The 19,889-nt window shown below is 43.9% G+C and overlaps 1 protein-coding gene across 1 annotated transcript in view; it reads right to left on the minus strand.

Moving 5' to 3' along the window:
• Positions 1-173: 173 nt before the first annotated feature.
• The window catches only part of LOC119426062 (zinc finger protein 40-like), a 35,252-nt gene continuing 15,536 nt past the window's right edge, over positions 174-19,889 (minus strand). The window contains exon 3 of the mRNA XM_037693620.1: positions 174-578. Within this exon, the coding sequence (XP_037549548.1) occupies positions 252-578 (327 nt within the window). The 3' untranslated portion in view covers positions 174-251. The remainder of the gene's footprint in view (positions 579-19,889) is intronic.

Genomic DNA, 19,889 nt, shown 5'->3' on the forward strand with positions numbered 1-19,889 from the left:
TAAATAATTTATAAGCTTACGTCATTCAGAAGTGGTTTTCAAGTGCTCACACTTGTTATATTTTTCTGTTTTTGTTGTTCACGTTGCTCCTCAGTTTTGTTGCGCTGTCCCTTTAAACTCGGTCCAATCAGAGGTGAGTCTGAGAGGAAGGAAACAATTTTTTGGCATTTGGGTTTTTTTTTTATGTAAATGTGCTGGTCCATGTCATGTAAGTGCCCTGGACTTCATGACTGCTTACTAGTGGACATATCTTATCCTTCCTGTCCTGAAGCTTCAGAACTCTGTGAACAAGCGCAGCTGTTGGGAAGCACTGCCTCTTTGGGTGATTTCTGTTGGTATGGCACAGTCAGCTTTCCATTAAAGGGGTCAGCTCCAGGTGCTGTTTGGCGGCCCACCAGGCTGTACAGTGGGAGCGTGGATCTGGGCTGGATCATATGAATCCCTCCGATGGAAATCAGGGAGTTAGGAATTCTGCTGGGCGGCTGCGAGTGCAGAGGGAGGTGACTCAGGAGGCTCTTGGACCCTTGAGGCCAAGTGGGATGTGGGTTAATGTGGACCAGTCCGACGTCACTCACAGACTGCAGCAACAAAAAGAAAAAAATATGACTTTAGTGACACTGAGAAGAAAAAAACACCAGGAGACAAAATAGAACTGTGAGAGAGAAAGTTCATGCCTGAGGAGACGACGGAGCACTAAAATATCACTCAAAATACTTTAGTGTGAACGCTGAGTGCTGAAAACCTGCTAAAAACCTTCTGAAGTACAAACCGGATTCCAAAAATGTTGGGACACTAAACAAATTGTGAATAAAAATGAATGCAATGATGTGGAGATGGCAAATGTCAATATTTTATTCGTAATATAACATAGATGACAGATCAAAAGTTTAATCTGAGTAAATGTAACATTTTAAAGGAAAAATATGTTGATTCAAAATTTCACAGTGTCAACAAATCCCAAAAAAGTTGGGACAAGTAGCAATAAGTGGCTGGAAAAAGGAAATTGAGCATATAACTAACAGCTGGAAGACAAATTAACACCAATTAGGTCAATGGACAACATGATTGGGTATAAAAAGAGCTTCTCAGAGTGTCAGTGTCTCTCAGAAGCCAAGATGGTAAGAGGATCACCAATTCCACCATTGTTGTGCAGAAAGATAGTGCAGCAATACCAGAATGGTGGTTCCCAGCGTAAAATAGCAAAGACTTTTAAGTTATCATCATCAACCGTGCATAACATCATCAAAAGATTCAGAAAATCTGGAACAATCACTGTGCGTAAGGGTCAAGGCCGTAAAACTCTACTGGATGCTCGTGATCTCCGGGCCCTTAAACGTCACTGCACCTCAAACAGGAATGCCACTGTCAAGGAAATAACAGAATGGGCTCAGGAATACTTCCAGAAAGCATTGTCAGTGAACACAATCCACCGTGCCATCCGCCGTTGCCAGCTGAAACTCTACAGTGCAAAGAGGAAGCCATTTCTAAGCAAGTTCCACAAGCTCAGACGTTTGCACTGGGCCAGGGGTCATTTAAAATGGAGTGTGGCAAAATGGAAGACTGTTCTGTGGTCAGATGAGTCACGATTTGAAGTTCTTTATGGAACACTGGGATGCCATGTCATCTGGACCAGAGAGGACAAGGATAGCCCAAGTTGTTCTCAACACTCCGTTCAGAAGCCTGCATCACTGATGGTATGGGGTTGCATGAGCGCTTGTGGCATGGGCAGCTTGCATGTCTGGAAAGGCACCATTAATGCAGAGAACTATGTTCAGGTTCTAGAACAACATATGCTCCCATCTAGACGTCATCTCTTTCAAGGAAGACCCTGCATTTTTCAACACGATAATGCCAGATCACATTGTGCAGCAATCACAACATCATGGCTACGTAGGAGAAGGATCCGGGTACTGAAATGGCCAGCCTGCAGTCCAGATCTTTCACCTATAGAGAACATTTGGTGCTTCATAAAGAGGAAGGTGTGACAAAGAAGGCCCAAGACGATTGAACATTTAGAGGCCTGTATTAGACATGAATGGGAGAGCATTCCTATTTCTAAACTTGAGAAACTGGTCTCCTCTGTCCCCAGACGTCTGTTGAGTGTTGTATGAAGAAGGGGGGATGCCACACAGTGGTAAAAATGGACTTGTCCCAACTTTTTTGGGATTTGTTGACGCCATGAAATTTGGAAACAACAGATTTTTCCCTTAAAATGATACATTCTCTCAGTTTAAACTTTTGATCTGTGATTTGTGTTCTATTCTGAATAAAATATTAGATGTTGGCACCTCCACATCATTGCATTCAGTTTTCATTCACAATTTGTTTAGTGTCCCAACTTTTTTGGAATCCGGTTTGTATGTTGAGGATTCTGAAACTGAGTTGGTAACATTAAAAAAAGCCGAATGGTAGTTAAAATCTGAAAGTAGCACCATGGCTAGCTAAAAGTAGTGCAGAAGCAAATTTCAAAGAGATTTAAAGCTGCAAGCAGCATTGAAGGCCCTCGCAGCAAAGCGCCGCTCTGGCCATACGGCGACTGCGGGAGCTCCAGCCACTCCACTCAGTCGCCATCGTGAACGCTCTCGTGCCTATCCCGCACGCGTTCACCACGAGGCGCATTTCCTGAATCTTTGACATGGTTTTCCATCCATGTCAGTACTAGTCCAGCTCCAGGTCTTACAAGTATACGTGAAATACGACATTCCAGACAGGAGTTATTGTGACTTCCTGTTTTGTTGCGAATGTTTGACGAGCACTTCCTTTATGCTTTTCAACATGTAATCAACAGTTATAGTTTCAGTCATATCTTACACAGGGCTAAGCTAGAAGAGTCACCCAATAATTGACAGTTTCTTCTCTGAGTGGGTGGGGCTTAAGTGATGTCATGAATCAACAATACTAATGTGTGTCGAAGTGCTCACTGATGAAGCAAAAAAAAAAAAATCAGGTACAGATAAGATGATGTATCACTGAGATATAACTGTTGGAATAATCTAAGGGGCGCACTGGAGTCAAACGTTAAACAACAATACCAATGTAGCTACAATTGTTCACTGATCACGCACAAAAAATCTGGCACATATTGGATGATATTTCACTGAGATATAACTGTTGGAATAATCTAGGGGGCACATTGGTGTCAAATGTTAAAGAACATATATGTATCCAATATGTATCCAAGTGCTCACTGATTACGCAAAAAAATCTGGTTCAGATCGGATGATGCATCACTGAGATATAACTTTTGGAACAATCTAGGGGGCGCACTCAAGTCAAATGTTAAAGAAGATTACCAATGTATATAGAAGTGCTCACTGATGACGCACAAAAAATCTGGTGCACATCGAATGATGTATTAACTAGATATAACTGTTGGAATAATCTAGGGGCTGCACTGGAGTCTAATGTTAAAAAAACAATACCATTGTGTGTAGAAATGCTCACTGATGATGCACAATAAATCAGGTACAGATCGGATGATGTATCACTGAGCTATAACTGTAGGAATAATGTAGGGGGCGCTGTGGAGGCTATTGGCCACTTATTATGGATTCTTGTTCACGGGGTGGATAATGATTGATCATAGTGATTTTTGTGCACCTCGGCTCAAATCTTTGCAATTTAGAGCCAAACGTATTGCAACTGTGTCACTTTTGAATTCATCACGCCGCCACGTCCACATCCTCCAACTAAAACTGTTTGTAATTTAACTCAAGTGCGACCAACTTTTTATATGTATTCTAACACAGGATCATCCTGATTAGGTCAAGGGTGTCAAAGAGGGAGCATTCCAAGAAAAAAAAAAAAGACGTCCTGTTCTTAGTAGGTGGGGCTTTGATGACATCCAAATATGACCACAGAGGATCGTCAGGCATCCAAAAGGGATGATATGCCAAGTTTGGTGCATTTCGGTCTTTCAATGTGAAAGTTATAGCGTTTGGAAATTAACGGCATGGAGCACAACTTTGAGGCCTGGCCCTTTAACATATACGAAAACGCAATCTTATGAAAAATTTTACTCCCCAATGTTTTAAGGGCATATTAACCAAGCCTGAAGGCAATCCTTCCAAATCTCTAGGAGGAGTTTATTAATACTCGGAATTAGAAACACCCAAAAATGACCCTTTGACCCAAAATGTCCGACTTCCTTTTGAGTGTGGACCATGGCTCCAAGAGATTTTTTCAAAGGTCCCAATAAGATAAAGATGTTCACTGAGTTTCAGAATTATCAGTCATAAATTGGCTTGGGGCTTAAATTTTAAAATATTATAGGGGGCGCTGTGGAGGCTATTGGCCACTTATCGTGGATTCCTGTTCAAGGGGTGGATAATGATCGATCAAACTGATTTTGGTCTACCTTGGCTCAAATCTGTGCAATTTAGAGCCAAACGTATGGCGACGGCGTTACGTCTTACTTCGCCATGCCATGCCGCCCATATGCTCCACACAAAACTGTCAGTGTTGGAAGCAAGTTACACCAACATGTCTTCGGTCACTGGACATACTGTCATGCTGATTAGATCACAGAGGCCAGATAGGGACCATTCAACGTAAAACTACACTTCCTGTTCTCTGGGGGGTGTGGCTTAAGTAATGTCATGATTTGACCACTTAGTCTTGGAGGGGACTGGATGTGGATCAATCACTGAAGGTTTGATGTCTCAGATAGTTTTTGTGTAGGAGCTAATAACATTTCGTTTTTCATGGCGAGTTGTCAAACGTTGAGTTCTGGCCCCGCCCCTTCAGCATGCTCCAAAATGCACAGTTTAGATAACTTTGCGTCCTCCATGCCTTTTGACCAAAATGGCCAAGTTTGAAACCGATTGAGCGAAATCCCTAGGAGGAGTTCGTTCAAATGCCGAGGCTGTAAACTGCCAAAAAGATGTGAAATTTAGGACAGCATTCCAAAATGGCTGCCTTCCTGTTTATCATACAACGTTGGGTTTTCTGTGCATCTTGGGGAATTGGACAAGTGTACCAAATTTCATGCTTCTATGACAATCTAAGGTTAATGCGGAGGGTATTTTGAAAATTTCCTAGGTTGTGCTCTTGATCCGTTTTTCTTCCTATTTTTGCGACACCCTTAAAATACGTAATCTTTCAGCAGTCCTGATGCGTCTGCCAAATTTGGCGAGTTTTGGGATATGTTAAGGCCCCCAAAAGGCCAATTCATTTGACTGAAAAATTGCTTCGGTCTAATGAACTGTGCAATTACAATAGGCCTTCGCAGCGCTTCGCTGCTTGGGCCTAACAAGCAGTATGTTGATGTCTCATATTCCATTTTGGTGTGTGGCTATAGCTACGTGTAAGAAAGGTTCCTTTGGAAAAATGAGTTGCTACGTCAAAATCCAATATACAGTATATGTTAAACATTTGAGCTAGATAGCTTGAAAAATAAGGAAGCAAGTGAGTGAGGGATAAATTGCCAGGATTAATCACTCTTCACTGCTTTGGACAAGCAATAAATAAAAGAAATCCATATGTTCTTCCCCACTCTGTAACTCCCACCCACTTGAATATATTGCACCAAACACATTGTTTACTTGCAACTCCTCATCTCAAAAACAACAGTCACTTTCCTAATCCCTAAGTGATGAAAGACTTCGACCTATTGCTTGTTACATTAGTTAGGCCCGAACAGCGAAGTGCTGCGAAGGCCTATTGTAATTGCTCTGTTCAAGCCAGAGCAGCAATTTTTTCTGCCAAATGAATTGGCATTTTGGGGGCCTTAACATATCCCAAAAGTCACCAGATTTGGCGGATGCAGGAGTGGTGAAAAATTACGTATTTTAAGGGTGTGGCAAAAATCGAAACAGAAACGGTTCAAGAGAGCAACCTAGAAATTTTCAAAATACCCTCCGCATTAACCTTAGTTTGTCATAGAAACATGAAATTGGGTACGCTTATCCAATTCCTCAAGATGCACAGAAAACCCTCTGGCACCAACATTGTACGATAAACAGGAAGGTGGCCATTTTGGAATGCCAGCCCAATTTTCACACCTTCTTGGCGGTTTACAGCTTATACATTTGAACAAACTCCTTCTAGGGATTTTGCTCAATCGGTTTCAAACTTGGCCATTTTGGTCAAAAGGCATGGGGGACGCAAAGTTATCTAAACGGTTCATTTTGGAGCATGCTGAAGGGGCATACTGAAGGGGCGGGGCCAGACCTCAAAGTTTGACATCTTACCATGAATAACAAAACGCTAATAGCTCCTACACAAAAACAGTCTGAGACATCAAACCTTCAGTGATTAATCCACATTTGGTCTCCTGCAAGACTGAATGGTCAAATCATGACATCACTTAAGCCACGCCCCCTGACAATAGGAAGTATAAAGTTTTACGTTGAATGATCCCTATCTGACCCCTGTTACCTGATCAGCATGATAGTGTGTGCAGTGACTGAAGACGGGTTGGTGTAACTTACTTTCCAACACTGACAGTTTTGGGGGGGTGCATGTGGGCGGTGGGGCGTGGCGAAGTAAGACGTACCGCTGTCGTCATACGTTTGGCTCTAAATTCCACAGTTTTGAACCAAGGTGCACCAAAATCAGTATGATCGATCATTATCCACCCCTTCAATTCAATTCAATTCAGTTTATTTATATAGCGCCAAATCACAACAAAGTTGTCTCAGGGCACTTTACAGAAACATTCACATACATAAAAGCCAATTAGTAAAGTTCTCTATCTAAGGAATCCAGCAGACAAGTTGAATCTTGGCTTCGTTTCAGTCTCCCATCCTGAGCAAGCACAGTGGCAACACTGGAAAGGAAAAACTTCCTTTTAAAATGAAGAAACCTCCAGCAGAACCAGGCTCAGGACAAGCGGCCATCTGCTTTGACCCTTGAACAGGAAGCCATGATAAGTGGCCAATAGCCTCAACAGCGCCCGCCCCCTACAATATTTTAAAACCTAAGCCCCAAGCCATTTTTTTGACCAATAATTCTAAAACTTGTTAAACAACTGTATCAACTATCTTCTCAGGACCTATGAAAAAGTCTCTTGGAGACCTGGTCCAAAACCAACAGGAAGTCTGCCATTTTGGGTCAAAGTGTCATTTTTGGGCGTTTCTAATTGTGAATTTTAATGAACTCCTCTTAGGAATTTTGAAGGATTACCTTCAAACTTGGTTGATATGCCCTTAAGACATTGGAGAGTAAAATTTATCTAAAGCTTGTGTTTTCATATATGTTAAAGGGGCGTGGCCAGGCCTCAAAGTTTCACTTCACACCATAAATTTCCAAACACTATAACTATCACACTGAAAGACCGAAATGCACAAAACTTGGCATTACTCATCCCTGTTGGATGCCCGACGATCCACTGTGGTCATATTTTGATGTCATCAAAGCCCCGCACCCTCGGAATAGAAAGTCTCTTTTTTTTTACTTGGAATGTTCCCTCTTTGACACCATTGACCTAATCAGGATGATCCTGTGTTAGAAGACAGATAATATGGTCTGACTTGATTTAAAGCGCAAACCGATTTTGCTTGAGGATGTGGACGTGGCGAATTAAGAAGTGATGCTGTTGCAATACGTTCGGCTCTAAATTGCACAGATTTCAGCCGAGGTACACCAAAATCACAATGATTGATCATTATCCGCCCATTGAACAGGTATCCATGATAAGTGGCCAATAGCCTCCACAGCGCCACCTACATTATTCCTACAGTTATAGCTCAGTGATACAACATCCAATCTGCACCAGATTTATTGTGCCACCAGTGACGACTTTTAGACACAATGATAGTGTGGTTTAACATATAACTCTAGTGAGCCCCCTAGATTATTCCAACAGTTATATCTCAATGATACATCATCCTATCCGCACCAGATTTTTTGTGTGTCATCTGTGAGCATTTCTAAACACACTGGTATTGTTGTTTAACATTTGACTCAAGTGCGCCCCTTAAATTATTCAAACTGTTATATCTCAATGATATATTATCCGATCTGCATCAGATTTTTTGTGCATGATCAGCGAGCACTTCTATATACATTTGTGTTGTTATTTAACATTTTACTCAAGTGCGTCCCCTAGATTATTCCAAAGGTTATATCTAAGTGATATATCATCTGATCTGAACCAGATTTTGGGTGTGTCATTAGTGAACACTTATAGACACATTGGTATTGTTTTTTAACTTTTGACTCCAGTGTGCCCCCTAGATTATTCTAACAGTTATATCTCAGTGAAATATCATCCAATATGTACCAGATTTATTATGCGTGATCAGTGAGCACTTATAGACACATTGGTTTTGTCTAACATTTGACTCAAGTACGCTCCCTACAATATTCCAACAGTTATATCTCAGTGATACATCATCCGATCGGAAACAGATTTTTAATGCAAAATCAGTGAGCACGTGTAGACACATTGATGTTGTGGTTTAACATATGACTCAAGTGTGCCCCCTAGATTATTTAATCAATTATATCTCAGTGATATATCATCCTATCTAAGCCAGATTTTGGGTACGTCATTAGTGAGCACTTCTAGACACACTGGTATTGTTGTTTAACTTTTGACTCCAGTCCGCCCCCTAGATTATCCCAACAGTTATATCTCAGTGAAATATCATCCAATTTGAACCAGATTTCATGTACATAATCAGTGACCACGTCTAGACACATTGATATTGTGGTTTAACATATGACTCAAGTGCGCCCCCTAGATTATTCTAAGAGTTATATCTCAGTGAAATATCATCCAATATGTACCAGATTTTTCTGCATGATCAGGGAGCATTTCTAGACACATTGGTATTGTTGTTTAACTTTTGACTCGAGTGCGCCCCAAGATTATTCCAACAGTTATATTTCAGTGACACATCATCTTATCTGTACCTGATTTTTTTGCTTCATCGGTGAGCACTTTGACACACATTAGTATTGTTGATTCATGACATAACTTAAGCCCCACCCACTCAGAGAAGAAACTGTTGATTATTGGGTACACTTCCAGTTTAGCCCTGTGTAAGATATAACTGAAACTATAACTGTTGATTACATCACGACATGTTGAAAAGCATAAAGGATGTGCTCGTCAAACATTCGCACCAAAACAGGAAGTCACAATTACTCCTGTCTGGAAGGTTGTATTTCACGTATACTTGTAAGACCTGGAGATGGACTAGTACTGACATGGATGGAAGGCGAAGTCAAAGATTCAGGAAATGCACCTCGTGGTGAATGTGTGCGGGATAGGCACGAGAGCGTTCGTGATGGCGACTGAGTGGAGTGGCTGAAGCTCCCGCGGTCGTGGTATGGTTGGAGCGGCGGTTTTCTGTGAGGGCCTTCAATGCTGCTTGCAGCTTTAATTGGCTTTTATAATGTATGTGAATGTTTCTGTTCTGTGCCCTGAGACAATTTCTGTTGTGACTTGGCACTACAGAAACCACCCGAATTGAACTTAATTAAATTGTGTTCATACTTTTTTACCACTATTTTTATCATTAGTAGTAGTGATATTGATATTAATGGTACAATTTATTTCTGTGTTCTCATTACACTTATTAATAATCTTTACACTTTATATTTTAGTTCATAAGGTTCATTGCCAATTTAGTTAGTGGTTACTTAAACTGGGCTTTTGAAAAAAACAAAAAATTTAAATGACAGGCTCTGGATGTTGTAGGGTTGTGTTGGCTTACGCGACTCTGCAATATCGCGTGGATATCGGGGGAAGTTCCCCTGGATTGGCAGACCGGGGTGGTGGTCCCCCTATTCAAAAAGGGGGACCGTAGAGTGTGTTCCAACTACAGGGGAATCACGCTCATAAGCCTCCCTGGTAAGGTCTACTCAGGGGTTTTGGAGAGGAGGGTCCGTCAGATAGTCGAACCTCGGATTCAGGAGGAGCAGTGTGGTTTTCGTTCTGGCCGTGGAACACTGGACCAGCTCTACACTCTCAGCAGGGTCCTGGAGGGTGTGTGGGAGTTTGCCCAACCGGTCTACATGTGCTTTGTGGACTTGGAGAAGGCGTTCGACCGCGTCCCTCGGGGAACCCTGTGGGGGGTACTCTGGGAGTATGGGGTACCGGGCCCTTTGATACGGGCTGTTAGGTCCCTGTATGACTGGTGTCAGAGCCTGGTCCGCATCGCCGGCAGTAAGTCGGACTTTTTCCCGGTGAGAGTTGGACTCCGCCAAGGTTGCCCTTTGTCACCGATTCTGTTCATAACTTTTGTGGACAGAATTTCTAAGCGCAGCCAAGGTGTTGAGGGGATCTGTTTTGGTGGCCTTAGGATTGCGTCTCTGCTTTTTGCAGATGATGTGGTCTTATTGGCTTCATCAGATCATGATCTACAGCTTTCGCTGGAGCGGTTCGCAGCCAAATGTGACGCGGCCGGGATGAAGATCAGTTCCTCCAAATCCGAGGCCATGGTCTTGAGCCGGAAAAGGGTAGAGTGCCCTCTCCGGGTCAGGGATGAGGTCCTATCCTAAGTGGAGGAGTTTAACTATCTTGGGGTCTTGTTCACGAATGAGGGAAAAATGGAGCGCGAGATCGATAGGCGGATAGGTGCAGCGTCAGCAGTGAAGCAGGCGCTGTACAGGTCTGTCGTGGTGAAGAGAGAGCTGAGTCAAAAGGGAAGGCTCTCAATTTACCGATCGATCTACGTTCCTACCCTCATCTATGGTCACGAGCTTTGGGTTGTGACCGAAAGAATGAGATCTCGGATACAAGCGGCCGAAATTAGTTTTCTCCGCAGGGTGTCTGGGCTCTCCCTTAGAGATAGGGTGAGAAGCTCGCTCATCCGGGAGAGACTCAGAGTAGAGCTGCTGCTTTTCCATGTCGAGAGGAGCCAGTTGAGGTGGCTTGGGCATCTGTTTAGGATGCCTTCTCGACGCCTCCCTGGTGAGGTGTTCCGGACACGTCCCACCAGAAGGAGGCCCAGAGGAAGACCCAGGACATGCTGGAGGGACTATGTTTCTCGGTTGGCCTGGGAACGCCTCGGTATTTCCCCGGAAGAGCTGGCCCAAGTGGCTGGGGAGAGGGAAGTCTGGGCCTCTCTACTTAGGCTGCTACCCCCGCGACTCGACCCTGGATAAGCGGAAGAAAATGGATGGATGGATGGATGGATAAATGACAGAGTGAAAGCAAATTTCTACAAAATAATAATAAGACCATTTAACCAGGTTGGTCAATTCAGCACAAGTTCTCATTTAAAAAAATGATCTGGCCAACAGGAAGAAACTAAGCAAATGAAAAAAACTAAACCAAAAAAAAGGACAAAACAGGAGGAGAGCATGTACGAAACAAACAGCCAAACATTAAATTACACAGACTGAAAGTATGAATAAAATAACTAAAACAGATACAGAAGTAAAAATATAACATCTAGTAAAAAAAAAAAAAAGTACAACGAAAAACCAGCAACTAGGGAGCACAAGCCAGTGTATCTCTTGTGTCGGCCCCAAGCCCGGGTAAATGGTGAGGGTTGTGTCAGGAAGAGCATTGGACGTAAAACACTTTTTTTTGGCCAAAACTATAATGCAAGTTCATCAAAACAAAACCATACTGGATCGGTCAAGGCTCAGAATAACAACGACCACTACTGGTGCTGTTGACAAACGGTGCTGGCGGACATTGTGCTACTGTTAGTTGAAGACCATGAGGAGGGAAACATCAGGAGACAGGGGGAGAAGAGGAAAGTCAAGAATGTAGGACTGAGTTTTACAACTCTAAATGTGGGGACAACGACAGTCAAAGGTAGAGAGCAGGCTGACATGATGCATAGAAGGAAGGCAGATGTTTTATAATTGGAAGGACAGCAAGACTCACAGCACTGGAGCAGGGTTTAAACTGTTTTGCCATGGTGTGGATAGAAAAAGAAATGGAGTATAGGGGTTGTTTTGAAGGAGGAGTTGGCAAAGAATATAGCAGAGGTGAAAAGATTTTCAGAGTTTGAAGGTAGAAGTAGAATCAGAATCAGAATAAACTTTATTGGCCTTCACCGCGATACAACGCGAATATGTACATACAGTCGTCCGAAAGATGGGTGGAGTGCACGAAGCTGCAACTATAGAAAGCGCGGCCTTCTTATCCTTATCAGATAATAATCTTAGATATGAAAAGGGGGAGAAACATGAGGGTAGATAGTGGTATTACAAAAAAAGATCTTTCACATCTCGTCTATCAGGACACGATTTGAGACATCAAAAAAATTCTACCAGCAAGCACAATTAAAACATGATTACATTTGCATTTGACATCAAGGTGTTGAGATTTGTCCATGAGTGTTTTTTCAGATCAGCCACAGTTTCTGTAGATGTTGTTTCACCCAGCAGTTCTGATAAGCTTGCACACAAAGTTCTCGGGGGTGGGGGGTGGTGGTGGTGTGTGTGTGGGGGGGGGGGGGGGGGGGGGGGGGTGCGTGCACACGATAGATGAAGCTTTTGTCCTTGGTTACTCATGACCCAGGAGAAATTTGATAGTCAGTCCGTCTCCGAGGCCATCGGGAGTCAGATTTAGATAAGTTGGATTCTTGTTTTTCTTCAGGCAGAGATGACTTTTTTCCAGCCTTGAGTCCATCTGGGCATTCTGGTTCCAAAAATGCCTAATTGTGGGATTCCATTCCACTGATCCATGCTTTGAGTCTCCTTCAATGTCGAACCCACCACGCTGACGAGTCCCAGAAGCCGCAGGTGGCCTGTGATTCTCATAAATCGCCTCCACCTTACAGTTAAGCTCGTAAACCAGATGATTTAAAGTTCCTACTGCATGGACCAAACCTTCACACTGACTCGGAAGCTTTTCCATCGCCGAAACTGCTGCCGATGTCTTCTTCAAAGGTAAATAAAACAGAGTCCCGCCGATGCCAAAAAGCAGAGTCCCTGCTATCATAATTCCAAATATGTAAACGTCTTCAGCATCCTCCTGAGACAGAACTGAGAGGCACATCAACTGCCACACTCCCCACAAATCCATGACGTACCCCACAGCGTGAGTCTCAGCTGGACATGCCGGTTCTCTAGTAGAAGAAGTAGAAGGTCTGGGATTGAGAAAATGGCGCTGATGGAGTAGTATGCGTCTCGGTTAGCTCCCGTCAGGCCTCATGGAAAAATAATTTTTAGGCCCGAGCAGCGAAGCGCTGTGAAGGCCTATTGTAATCGCTCAGTTCATTAGGCCCGAGCAATTTTTCCGTCAAATGAATTGGCCTTTTGGGGGCCTTAACATGTCCCAAAACTCACCAAATTTGGCAGACGCATCAGGACTGCTGAAAAATTACATATTTTAAGGGTGTCGCAAAAATCTCAACAGAAACGGCTCAAGAGCGCCACCTGGAAATTTTTTAAATACCCTCCGTATTAACCTTAGTTTGTCATAGAAGCATGACATTTGGTACACTTGTCCAATCCCCCAAGATGCACAGAAAATCCTCTGGCATCATCGTTGTATGATAAACAAGAAGGCAGCCATTTTGGAATGTCATCCCAATTTTCACACCTTTTTGGTGGTTTACACCCTCCGCATTTCAACGAACTCCTCCTAGGGATTTCGCGCAATCGGTTTCAAACTTGGTCATTTTGGTCAAAAGGCATGGGGGACGAAAAGTTATCTAAAAGTTGCATTTCGGAGCATGCTAAAGGGGCGGGCCAGACCTCAAAGTTTGACATCTCGCCATGAAAAACAAAATGCTAATAGCTCCTACACAAAAACTGTCTGAGACATCAAACCTTCAGTGATTGATCCACATCTGGTCCCTTGCAAGACTGAATGGTCAAATCATGACATCACTTAAGCCACGCCCCTGACAACAGGAAGTGTAAAGTTTTACGTTGAATGGTCCCTATCTGACCCCTGTGACATAATCAGCATGATAGACTGTCCAGTGACCGAAGACATGTTGGTGTAACTTGCTTTCCAACTCATACAGTTTTGGGTGGAGCATGTGGGTGGCGCGGCGTGGCGAAGTAAGACGTAATGCTGTCGCCATACGTTTGGCTCTAAATTCCACAGATTTGAGCCGAGGTGCACCAAAATCAGTGTGATCGATCATTATCCACTCCTTGAACAGGAATCCATGATAAGTGGCCAATAGCCTCCACAGCGCCCCTACATTATTCCTACAGTTATAGCTCAGTGATACATCAAACGATCTGCACAAGATTTTTGGTGCGTCATCTGTGTGCATTTCTACACACATTGTTATTGTTGTTAAACATTTGACTAAAGTGTGCCCAATAATTATTCAACTTATTACTTATCAGTGACACATCATCCGATCTGTACCAGATTTATTGTGTGTCATCAGTGAGAACTTCAACACACATTGGTTTTGTGGTTTAACAATTGACTCCAGTGTGCCCTCTAGATTATTCCAACAGTTATATCTCAGTGATATATCATCCGATTTGAACCTGATTTTTGGTGCGTGATCAGCAAGCACTTCTACACACAATGGCATTGGTGTTGAACATTTCACTCATGTGCTCCCCCTAGATTTTTCTAATGGTTGTATCTCATGGATACACCATCCGATATGCGCCACATTTAATTTGCGTCATCAGTGAGCACTTGGTATTGTTCTTTAAAATTGACTCCAGTGCGCCCCTAGATTATTCCAACAGTTATATTTCAGTGATACATCATTCGATATGCAAAATATTTATTGTGCATCAGCAGTGAGCGCTTCTACACACATTGTATTGTTGTTTAACAATTCATTCCACTGCGCCCCCTACATTATTCCGTCAGTTATATCTCAATGATACATCATCCGATCTGCACCAGATTTTTTGTGAGACATCTGTGAGCATTTGTATACACAGTGGTATTGCTCTTTAACATTTGACTCCAGTGCGTCCCCTACATTATTGAAATGACATGTTGAAAAGCATAAAGGACGTGCTCGTCAAACATTTGCCACAAAACAGGAAGTCAAAATAACTCATGTCTGGAAGGTCAGATTTCGGACAAACTTGTAAGGCTTGCAGCTGGACTCATACTGATATGGGCAGAAGGTTATTTCGAAGATTCGGCATATGCGCACCCGGTGGGCATATGCAAGAATGGAATGAGAGTGTTCACAATTGCGACTGGGAGGAGTTGCTGGAGTTTCCACGGTCGCAGGTGATGTGGAAGATTTGGCAAATGTGCACCCTGGTGATTGAGTGGGGGATAGGCACCTGAGCATTTGCGATGGCGACTGGGTAGAGTAGCTGGAGCTTCTGCGGTTGCCGTAAGGCCGGAGCGGCGCTTTGCTGCGAGGGCCTTCAATGGTGCTTGCAGCTTTAATTGTAACTGCACTCTCACTACCTTTGGGCCGTTTCCAAGACTTCCCTCCTCCATTGCCAGCCCGCTTCCTTGTTGACAGTCGTGTCAAACTGGTTGAAAACAACAAAGTCCATGCTCAATAAGCCAGTAATACAATCCAACATTTTTCAGGTCATCTGGACATTTCTTTTTTTGTCCTGAAACGTTTCAACTTCGAGCCAGAAGACCATCTTAGCACCAAAATAACTGGTTTGTTCTACTTTGGAGTAAGTTGTTGGGGGAAGAATCAGTTTTGTGTTGTGTTTCCTTGACTGATGAAGCCTTCCGGATCAAAGGCGAAACGTTTCAGCACAAAAAAAGAACCAGTCCAGATGACCTGACTGAAAAATGTTGGATTGTATAACTGGATTATTGAGCATGGACTTTGTTGTTTTCAACCAGTTTGACACGACTGTAAACAAGGAAGAGGGCCAGCAATGGAGGAGGGGCGTGACAAAGAGACCATCTTAGCACCAAGATAACTGGTTTGTTCCGCTTTGGAGTAAGCTGTTGGGGGAAGAATCAGTTTTGTGTTGTGCGTTTCCTTGACTGATAAAGCCTTCCGGATCGAAGGCGAAACGGTACAGCACAAAAAAAGAAACTGTCTAGATGACCTGACTGAAAAATATTGGATTGTATACCTGGATTATTGAGCACGGACTTTGATGTTTTCAACCAGTTTGACAAGACTGTCAACAAGGAAAAGGGCCGGTGATGGAGGAGGGGCGTGACAAAGAGACCATCTTAGCACCAAGATAACTGGTTTGTTCCACTTTGGAGTAAGCTGTTGGGGGAAGAATTAGTTTTGTGTTGTGTTTCCTTGACTGATGAAGCCTTCCGGATCGAAGGTGAAACGTTACAGCACAAAAAAAAGAAACTGTCTAGATGACCTGACTGAAAAATGTTGGGTCAGTCATGTTCATCTCGGCTGACTACACCCCACAGGTGATGAGATCATGAGCAGCATTCACAGAGGTGAAGTAGCTCCTGTGGAAACAGTCAGGTGTAAAATATGGCCTCCTTTTCCCAGTGAGACTCCATATCACATACGGATGAAAGGATACGGTTTTTGTTGACCCCAAAAAAGCGATGGAGTACATCAAAGGAAATATTGTTCCAGATACTAGCAGCAAGGATGAAAACAGATTAAAATTCATCCAACTAAATCTCAGGATTGGCCCCTTTTTTAATTCACGACTTTTATTACCATACCATACCAATTTATTTATATAGCACTTAAAACAGCAACAAGGCCAACCAAAGTGCTGTACAAAAGAATCAAACATGCACAGCAGACAGGAAAACATAAAATAGAAATACAGATACAAATAGCAGAAGAAGCTAACTAAAATGGCCAACAGAGTAGAGAACAGACCGGACCAAAACAAATCACACCGTGTTAAAGGCAAGCGAATAGAAGTGGGTCTTCAAGCGAGACTTAAAGACTGAGAGTGTGGGAGCCTGCCGGACACTCAGTGGCAACTCATTCCACAGTCGTGGACCTGCAACAGAGAAAGCCCTGTCACCTCTGAGCTTACGACGGGTTTCTGGGACTGAGAGAAGCATCTGGTCTGCTGACCTCAGAGAGCGCGGTGGGACATATGGCTGCAGAAGATCAGTGAGATAGGATGGGGCGGAACTGTTCAGTGATTTAAAAACATACATGAGAATTTTGAAATGGATCCGAAGGTGAATGGGTAGCCAGTGCAGGGAGGCCAAAACTGGTGTGATGTGCTCTCTATAGCCTGTACCAGTTAAAAATCGGGCTGCAGCATTTTGGACCAGTTGTAGACGAGCAATGGAGGACTGACTGATTCCAAACAGAAGTGAATTGCAGTAATCAAGCCTAGATGTTATGAAGGCGTGGATCACTGTCTCGAGGTTCTTTTTGGAGAGTATAGGCTTCAGCTTAGACAGCCGTCTCAGCTGAAAAAAACAGGATTTTACCATCATGTTTACGTGACTGTTGAGTTTTAAGGACGGGTCCATTATCACCCCCAGATTAGTCACCTTTTGTTTCTCTAGTGGGGCTAGAGAGAAAAGGTCAATGTCATGGTTCATGAGTGAGCCACTGGGATGGAACAGCATGACTTCAGACTTCTTCTCATTGAAGCTTAAGAAGTTTAAAGCCATCCAGTCCCGGATGTCAGCCAGGCAGTCAAGAAGAGGCTGAATAGAGCGTGTGCCTCTGTGCCTCAGGGGGAAGTAAATTTGGCAATCATCGGCATAGAAATGAAAGGGTATGTCATGTTTGCGGAAGATAGCACCTAGTGGCAGCAGGTATAACGAAAAGAGAAGGGGACCGAGGATGGACCCCTGCGGTACCCCCCACTGGAGTGCGGTCGATGCCGAACTAAAATCTTTGATATTGACACAGAAGGTTCTGTCAGATAGGTAGGACCCAAACCATTTAAGGGCTGACCCTGTGATGCCCACCCACTGCTCCAGTCTAGAAATGAGGATATTGTGGTCGATGGTGTCAAAAGCAGATGTAAGGTCCAATAGGACAAGCAGCACAGAATCACCTGCGTCTGTGGATATGAAAATGTCATTAAAAACCTTCAGTAGAGCAGTTTCAGTGCTATGGAGAGATTTGAAGCCAGATTGGAATAACTCAAGGATAGCGTGATCCCCCAAAAACTGTTTCAACTGAGACTCCACAATTTTTTCCAGTAGTTTAGAGGTGAATGGGAGTCTGGAGACAGGCCGGAAGTTGGACATGACTGAGGGGTCAAGGTTAGGTTTTTTCAGGAGGGGCTGGACAGCAGCATGTTTAAAAGTCTTTGGCACCACACCTGAAGATAAACTGCTATTCAGAATAGCGAGGATAAAAGGACCCAGGGTAGGAAAAACTTCCTTTAGCAGTCGAGGGGGGACCACATCAAAGGGGGAACCAGATGGTTTCATGCTGCACATTACCTGCTCCAGAGAGGACAGAGAGATGGGCTCAAAGTGGTCAAACACAGCCACACACTGAGATGGGATGGACAGATCATGAGCTGGTGGAGAAATGAGTGCCCGGGTGTTTGCCAATTTTTCTAAAAAGAAATGGAGGAAGTTCTCACACAGCTCAGTTGAGGCTTCCAGAGGTGAAGGCTCACTGAGGTGTAGAACTGAGTTCAGGGTGGAGAAAAGAACTCGGGGGTTGTGGGAGTTGGAGACAATTAAATCAGAGAAGAATTTACATTTGGCAGCTTTAACGGTTTTCTGATAGTAACGCCAACTCTCCCTTAACATTTGAAAAGACACCTGGAGCCTGTCCTTCCTCCACTTTCGTTCAGCTTTGCGACACTGCCGCCTAACGGCTCGCGTGACGTCATTCAGCCAAGGCTCTGATTTAAGTTTAGTTTTTCTGGTCTTAAGGGGAGCAACACGGTCCAGAACATTTAAACAGGCAGAGTTGAACTGAGAGGTTAGCTCCTCAGTGGTAAGAGACACCGAGAGCTGTTCGATCCTCTCAGAATTAAAACCTTCATTAAAACGAGCAGCAGTGAAATGGTTAATGGAACGCGTACGTGCAGGAACGCGCGTCTTAGCAGTAGGACAAGGGGGGGTGAAGTCAAACAATACAGGCATGTGATCTGAAAAAACATTGTCGCCGATTTTCAAATTAGAAACAGAGACATTGCGTGTTAAAACGAGGTCCAGCGTGTGACCATGTTCTTGGGTGGGGCCGCTCACCTGCTGAGCTAAGCCAAAAGAGTCCAATAAATCCAGAAAGTCCTTCACTAAGGGCTTCTCCTGACAACACACATGCAAATTAAAGTCACCAATAAGCAAACAGTGAGTGTATCTTTGTGTGATATCAGCCAAAAAGTCAGAGAATTCATTTATGAAGTCCTTAGAACAAGGTGGGCGGTAGATGAGCGCACACAGGACCGGAGGAGAGTGTCCAAGTTCAAAGGCGCTCAGCTCGAAGCTGGCGCGTGACACCGGGATGGACAACTGTTTACACGCAAAGTTTGCTTTAAAAACTGTTAATAACCCCCCCCCCGCGCCGACCTGATGGCCGCGGGGCATTGAAACATACACAGTCCGGAGGAAGTAGTTCCACCAAGGCGCTGGACTCACCATCAGAAATCCAAGATTCTGTGACGAACAGAAAATCCAACTCCTCATCTTTAAAAAAGTCATTGAGGATAAACGTCTTGTTGGAAACAGACCTTGCGTTGATTAAACACATCTTGATATTGTCCGACACAGGCACAGCCGTGGATGGAGACGCGCGTGCCAGCGGGCGCAGGTTATGAAGAACAGCTCCTCCTGGTCTGCTGGTGCGGCGCACAGGTAAACAACTCCAGGTGTTTCCATGGACTGAGCGCGCGGGCAGCTGGCCAGCAGCCGTGCCCCGGGAGCACCACGGGTCAGAGAGGAGATGATCAGATCCAGAGCGAGTCCTGAAAGAATAATCCACACTTTGCCTCAGTTTCACCAAAATCCCTGCACGCTTCCCACGACGTCTGCGACGTTTCCTCCATGGAGAAAGGCCAGGGTCACGCAGAAGGAACGCAGGAATCTCAGATAGGACCGGTGGGGGAGAGTGCTGGCCGCTGTTCAAAAACTCCGTGGGAATTTCAGCAAAAGTACGGAGCTCCAAAAGTGCCCGACGATCATACTGAAAATA

Source organism: Nematolebias whitei, chromosome 19 (genome assembly GCF_014905685.2).
Source record: "Nematolebias whitei isolate Nwh7 chromosome 19, NemWhi1, whole genome shotgun sequence".
Lineage (NCBI taxonomy): Eukaryota > Metazoa > Chordata > Actinopteri > Cyprinodontiformes > Rivulidae > Nematolebias > Nematolebias whitei.